General features: G+C 41.3%; 1 protein-coding gene across 3 annotated transcripts; it reads left to right on the forward strand.

The window, feature by feature from the left end:
- The first annotated feature begins 3,194 nt into the window (after positions 1 to 3,194).
- LOC143004052 (uncharacterized) lies at positions 3,195 to 6,090 on the forward strand. 3 transcript variants are annotated; one of them, XM_076154890.1, is made up of 6 exons: positions 3,196 to 3,490; positions 4,192 to 4,217; positions 4,566 to 4,760; positions 4,901 to 5,097; positions 5,436 to 5,463; positions 5,646 to 6,090. In XM_076154890.1, exons 1-6 carry the CDS (start codon positions 3,447 to 3,449, stop codon positions 5,816 to 5,818), a joined length of 663 nt encoding a protein of 220 aa, XP_076011005.1. In that variant the 5' UTR covers positions 3,196 to 3,446; the 3' UTR covers positions 5,819 to 6,090. The 3 variants fall into 3 exon arrangements, with proteins under 3 accessions (XP_076011007.1, XP_076011005.1, XP_076011006.1); XM_076154891.1 differs by having other exon boundaries at positions 4,569 to 4,760; XM_076154892.1 differs by having other exon boundaries at positions 3,195 to 3,490; positions 5,436 to 5,783.
- The last annotated feature ends 1,428 nt before the right edge of the window (positions 6,091 to 7,518 follow it).

The raw sequence follows: 7,518 nt of genomic DNA on the forward strand, positions 1-7,518 counted from the left end.
AAAAGGTTTAATTTTTGCTTTCTGTTTCTTCTCTCCTCAGAGGCATGGAGGGCAGCGGAGCCCCTGGTGAACTCTCTCAAACTGCGCATGCTCACAGCAGACATAAATTAGTCCTGTAACACCTACTTGTTGTTTTACTTTCTCACCACTTGATGACATTGTGCACCACAAATCTGTCCACGTTTCATCAACAAATCTGGAAAAGATTGAAACAATGATGCAAATGCAAATGCATATCCACAGCACAAACAGTTCAATACAAAACATATTGATCTTGTTTGAAAAGTTCAACCAAAGATTTTATAGATTTCAAATCCGGAGCTTTTAGAGACTGTCAGGAATTTGTTGTCCTGTGTTTGGTGTCTCAGGTTCTGTCTCCATACACTGATGTTTAAGCTGAGTAATGACTAAGATACACTTTTGTCTCAGCAGTGCCCATGAAGAAATTCTTGGTGTTTTTGTCTGGAAGAACTCTTGGGGCTCACCAGAGGTTTGTGGGTTGGCTTGAGGCTGCAGGCCAGACTCAGGTGAACTCAGATGCAGACTGTGATTACGTCCTGGTTTTCTGTCCCGTCGCCTCACGGGTTAGGATGGACGCCAACAATGCCCTGGACAGGGCTCCAGGTAGGAAATCCCTCTGGATCCCATCAAGGGATTGATAACATAATGCATGGATGTTAATAAGTTTACATTTTCATACAATAGTCAAGTAGCCAGATTTCTATCAGTAATAGTCAACAATGTATGAACTATACTTACAAACATATCAGTCAAAAGCAGATAACACACGTCACACACATTTGTGTATTTGTCACTTAATTTAGCTGTTTTCTCTCTCTACAGCTGGTAAACCCTTGATTCTGGTGGTGATGCATTACACAGCTCAAGATAAAATTGTAGGTGACAGCAGACGACAGGGGAATGACAAACGTGTCCTCCTCACTGTGGACTGCCTCTTCCATGATCATGGTCTGCTGGATTGTGAGCGAAATAACAGAGCAATCACTGAAGTTCATAACCTTCTTGGAGGTTCTCCCAAGGTACTGGATACATTTCTAACCAACAAATGTCAATCAGCTATTTCCTAATTATTGATCTTATTCCCTCATTTATCGTCTCAGTTTAAATTGTTATTATTGCTGAACAGTTCATTGAGGTAAAATGGGATTCCAATTACTATTCTGTCTCTCATAATCAACCAAAATGAAATACAAAAAGCAATTAATTTGATTTATCAACAAGGGTTTTCTATTTAACTAAAGCCTGATATGTTGTGATTGTTTTGTATAGACCGTCTCATTATCCTAAAAACTATTAAAACACATACAGGAGTGATCTGCCAATGCATGAGGTGACATTTTACTGTATCACATGTGTTTTTCAGTTTTGGTTGACCAAGCATGGTTAGTGTTGCTCAATACTATGAACCTAAAATCCAAACTGTAACAAACACTAGTCACCTGTAATGTTGACAAGTGAAAATCAAATGGTTAATGAATGGTTCCAGCTGACTAACTTATTTCTTTCTATTCACCATTGGTGTCATGCGTTTAGCGCTGGTGTGGTGTCTTCCTCTCTGTTACTTGTGCGAAGGAGAATTGAGCAGTGGTGGGTGGGCTGACACTTACCATCCACAATGCAGACCGCTGGACTCTGACATCTGCAGTATAATATGATGCAATGCTTGAAGCTTGAAAGGTGAAAGTGCAATTCAGTGTGCTTTGTCATGCAAATGTAATCATTATGTGAGTCTACTTTAACACTACAATCAATCAACAGTGTTTTGTTATACAGTATAATGTGTAAATGCTGATACTAATGTGTTAGGTCTGACACTGCTGTTAGCTGGTATTTGATTTCTATATCATAGGGGAGATGGATAAACAAATTACATAAAAAAGGTAAAAACGCTGTGTCAAATGTGTCGGTTTTATTTTATTCTTTATCAATAATAATATGAATAAAAAGCTTGACTGATGGCGTAGACCAGAGGTGTCAAACTCAAATACACAGTGGGCCAAAATAAAAAACTGGGACTAAGTCGCAGGCCAGACATGTTTTCCCTTCTCTCCAGATATATCATGATCAACTTTTTCATATGGAAACATTCTTAAATTTAGCTTAAACATTAAGTCTGGAACAAGCACAGCTTAATATTATAAATAGGCTCTTATTTTATCTTAATGCCCTTTATTGCTTTGCCCTCTCTACTTTGCTGCTGTACCATGTGAATTTCCCCGTTGTAGGACGGATAAAGGATTATCTTATCTTATCTCTTAACTTAAACACATGAGCAATGGTTTTTTAAATTAGAGATACATCAGTGGCATTCGTTTCTTATTTTTATTTAGATAAATACAAGAAAATACTTGTATGCCTCTCTCTATCTGAACCTTTAGTTCACAGAACAAAACAACCAAAATAAAATCATTTCCTTCAATGAAAATCCAACAATGCAACTATTCACAGTACATGCATTGGAGTAGTAAGAAAAAAGGGCATAAAGAAAGGCTCGGTTTGCTACACTCTGATTTACTCTGATGCATAGATATGTGCTGCCGAACATAGAGAGCATTTGAGCAGCTTGGGGACGGAGTTGGGGCATTGTTTCAGGGATGAAACGAGGAAAAAGAATCAACCTTTGACTTTGAGCGTGACTGGAGTTCAATAAGCTCCATTCGGAGGTTGGTTGGTGCACGTTCCACGTCAGCTGCAAACTGATTACTAAGCAGTCCAAACTTACATTTTTGGGCTTCAAAGTCGACAAATCGCCGGGTAAACTCGGTGCTGAGTACGTAGAGTGATTCAACAAACCGTGCACTTGGCAACACGGAGGGGGAGATCTGCTCTTTCATGGTTTGGCAGCACGGGAACTGGCCCAGGTTTCCATGCAGCATTCGAGTCTTCCACAGACACAGCTGGGTTTGAAAAGCCCTCACCGCAGCGTACATGTCTGTGATGACACGGCCCCGCCCCTGAATGTTGAGCAAGATGCCTCGTGATGATGGATAGACAGACAACGTGACACAACCTGTTTGTGACTGTAATGTGACACGGCAGGAAGACGCGCGAGTGTGCTCGTGGCGATTAGTTTTGGTGAGATTTTTGGACCGGCGCTGATTGGGCAGCTCAGCTGTCCTTCATCAATCGCGCGAGTGCCGCAGCGTAGTCAGAACACACAAACACAGAGACATAAATAAAGACACACACGCACGCACACACGCACACACGGAGACGTGGCTCGATCTAAACGCAAGAGTTGACACCGTTAATAAAGCGTTTCAACACAAAGGGACACACAAATATGCATTCATTTACCTTGTGACTTTAAATGACGACGTGCCTGTGGTGTAAAAACAAAAGTGAAAGTGTTAGAGGAAGAGAGACAGACATACACACACACAGACACACAGAGAGAGGGAGACATCGGGTGAACAACTGCGTGGATGAACCTGTCAAAGTCTGAACAGCGAGATTATCAGATGTCTGTGTAAGTAGGCACCTCATTCTGAAACGATGCTTGGGAATTTAGTGTAATCTTGGGTTGCGATGATGTGAAGATGAAGGAAGGAAGGATCTCAGCTGACACTGTCTTTGCTTGTATAATGGGGTTTTATTATACAAAGTACAGCATCATAACAAGCACCATGGAACGCTTGTGAGAGACTGCAGCCGGAATGAGTCGCTCCCGAACTCTGACTTTCAGACGTATTTTTACAGTTGATTGTCACTCAAGAAATGACCCGTTCAGTGGATATTGACAAACCACTTGGGACCCCTGTAAACACTTCATGACCATATTTGATAATAGTTCACTTTATAACGGCCATAAACTGTTATCTATATGTCAGCAGTTTAAGCCCAAGGCTTAAACTGCTGACTTCCGGTGCAATTTACATTCCTTGTCCAGTTCAGTCCACTTTTCCTTTGTCCATTGTCAGCTTTAAGGCCTTCCCTAGTAGAATGAATATATGTTCTTATTGAGATGCTAGATCACAGCAAAATATACCACAGGAACTATTGAATCTCTGTCACTCGTTAATTATTAACCATGATTTTTGATGGTTCAATAGATCATTCTGACACACACACACACACACACACACACACACACACACTAAACATGCATGTTCATCGTTTAATAATTTTTTTAAAGGTTTAATTTTTGCTTTCTGTTTCTTCTCTCCTCAGAGCCATGGAGGGCAGCGGAGCCCCTGGTGAGCTCTCTCGAACTGCGCATGCTCACAGCAGACATAAATTAGTCCTGTAACACCTACTTGTTGTTTTACTTTCTCACCACTTGATGACATTGTGCACCACAAATCTGTCCACGTTTCATCAACAAATCTGGAAAAGATTGAAACAATGATGCAAATGCAAATGCATATCCACAGCACAAACAGTTCAATACAAAACATATTGATCTTGTTTGAATAGTTCAACAAAAGTTTTATAGATTTCAAAACCCTGTCAGGAATTTCTTCTCATGTGTTTGGAGTCTCAGGTTCTGTCTCCATACACTGATGTTTAAGCTGAGTAATGACTAAGATACTCTTTTGTCTCAGCAGTGCCCATGAAGAAATTCTTGGTGTTTTTGTCTGGAAAAACTCTTGGGGCTCACCAGAGGTTTGTGGGTTGGCTTGAGGCTGCAGGCCAGACTCAGGTAAACTCAGATGCAGACTGTGATTACGTCCTGGTTTTCTGTCCCGTCGCCTCACGGGTTGGGACGGACGTCAACGATGCCCTGGACAGGGCTCCAGGTAGGAAATCCCTCTGGATCCCATTAAGGGACTGATAACATAATGCATGGATGTAAATTGCATCACATTACGTCACACACATTTGTGTATTCGTCACATCATTAAGCTGTTCTCTCTATGTCATCTCTCTGTGTTGGCAGCTGGTAAACCCTTGATTCTGGTGGTGATGCATTACACAAATCAAGATAGAATTGTAGGTGACAGCAGACGACAGGTGAATGACCAACGTGTCCTCCTCACTGTGGACTGCCTCTTCCATGATCATGGTCTGCTGGATTGTGAGCGCAATGACAGCGCAATCACTGAAGTTCATAACCTTCTTGGAGGTTCTCCCAAGGTACTGGATACATTTCTAACCAAATACAACAAATGTCAATCAGCTTTTTGCAAATTATTGATCTTATTCCCTCATTTATCACCTCAGTTTAAATTGTTATTATTGCTGAACAGTTCATTGAGGGAAAATGGGACTGCTGTTACTATTCTGTCTATCATACTCAGCCATAATTAAATACAAAAAGCAATTAATTTGATTTATTAACAAGGGTTTCCTAAATAACCAAAGCCTGATATGTTATGATTGTTTTGTATAGACTCTCATTATCCTAAAAACTATTAATACACATACAGGAGTGAGTTTTTTAATAGTTTTACTGTATCACATCTGTTTTTCAGTTTGGCGAGTTGGACGGGATCAAGGGTTGTAAGTGTTGTTCAATACTATGAACATACAATCCAAACTGTAACAAACACTAGTCACCTGTAATGTTGACTGTGATTATCAAAGTGATTATCAAATGGTTAATATATGTTTCCAGCGGACTGATTTTTTTCCTTTTTGAATCTTTGCCTCACCATTGGCACCATTGGTGTCATGGGTCTTAGATGTCCTAAGCCATCCATTGTGGTCCATTCTTTTCTGCTGCGTTGTTGCTGTTGCTGGCAGGTTGGCCTCATCATCGGCACCATTGGTGTCATGGGTCTGGCGCTGGTGTTGCTACTTTTTTCCCCCTCTGTTACCTCTGGGAAGGAGAATTAAGAAGTGGTGGATGGGCTGACACTTGACATCCACAATGAAGACCTGGATTCTAACATCTGCAGTATAATATGATGCAATGCTTGAAGCTTGAAAGTTGAAAGTGTAATTCAATGTGCTTTGCCATGCAAATGTAATCATACTTTATCACTACAATCAATCAACAGTGTTTTGTTATAAAACATGTAACGGCTGATACTAATGTGTTAGGTCTGACACTGCTGTTAGCTGGTATTTGATTTCTTTATCGTAGGGGAAATGGATGAAAAAAATTACATTAAAATGGTGAAAACACTGTGTGCCAAATGTGTCATTTTATTTTATTCTTTATCAATAATAATATGAATAAATAGTTTGACTGATAGCCTAGACAATAGCCTGACTCATTCATTGTATGTGGGGAAACATTATAATTGGATATCACAGTTATATTGTAATTGATGTGTTAATCAAAGGACCATGTGTGCAGGGCCTTTAGAAGAGAGATCTTCCCTCTCTGCTTCCATGCTTGATGACAGCACTGCACTGGGCGGTGGAGGTCCGGAGGAGGAGTGTTAGTTAACACGGGGGACACTCAGGGGTGGGGGTGAGACGCTCGGTCACGCCTCTGGCCTAAAAAGGCGAAGCAGAATACCAGCAGCAGTGAGCCGCTCTAAGAATAACCCAGGGTCTGCGGCCCACAGACATGGTGTTAATGCAAATGGACCAAATTAGATTGAAACCCTTCTTAATATTGAAGCAAACCAATGCACTGATAGATTTAGTTTTTGAAGAGATGGTTGTTGTGTGAAACCACTGTACACACAGTAATCACATGACTCCAGCAGCTTTACAGAGGCAGGTTGGATAAAGTTACCTCCAAGCTTTCTCTCCCTATCTCACTTCCCTCTGTCCCCTCCATCACCCGTCATTCTCTGTGAACAATCTAATTCTGTCATTGCCTTCGGCGGGGGGAGTGGGTGGGGGGTCCAACCAGGCACAGGGCAAAGACATTGACCACCTCTAACCGGTCTCTGTCTGTCTCCACGGCCTCATCCACTCCACTGGGACTCAAGTCAGCTCACTGGACCCCCCCACAATACTTTGGACCCTCTTTGTCCAACAAGGGTTCTTGATTTTTGGAAAGAGCAACCAAGTGGGAGAATTGTGGATTTGAAGTCTTGCGAATGGAAAGGGGGTTGTAGTGACCAAAGAGTTTGGGCTCCACATTTCTTCAGCACCATCTACTCTCATGACGTTTCTCTGTTGGAATTAAACACTGGGATTAAATCGCATAAAGGACCTGAGGAGCTACCATATTTCTTTTCATGGCAACTTAATCTGCACAAAGGATATTACTGTTGGAATAGAACTTTAAGTTTGAAACAATGACTGAGGGAGTTGAAGGTACAGTATCATCACATTCATTGTATCTCCTATATTGCTTGAGATAAGCCTTTATATACTGTGTTGCATACCAGCAAAGATATGAAAGCTTTCACAGGACAATTTTGTTTTGCAAACACAGCTGTGCCCCAGAGGCTTTTTGATGTTGTGTATTGCTGTCTGTGTGTAGAGGAATTTCATGATTGGAAGTATCTAAAAATATTGATGCTATCATGTATCGGCTATTTGCTATGCAGCTTTCAGACTCCTGTGACATACACAAGGCTGTAGGCTCAGTCCACATCAACACCGAGCCGTCTGCTGCTCGGCGGCTAACACTTTCCACCGAAGTTGGTA

The sequence above is a fragment of the Genypterus blacodes genome, unplaced genomic scaffold (assembly GCF_046128005.1).
Source record: "Genypterus blacodes isolate CSIRO-AG114 ecotype Tasmania unplaced genomic scaffold, CSIRO-AGI_Gbla_v1 ptg000064l_1, whole genome shotgun sequence".
In the NCBI taxonomy this organism is placed as follows: domain Eukaryota; kingdom Metazoa; phylum Chordata; class Actinopteri; order Ophidiiformes; family Ophidiidae; genus Genypterus; species Genypterus blacodes.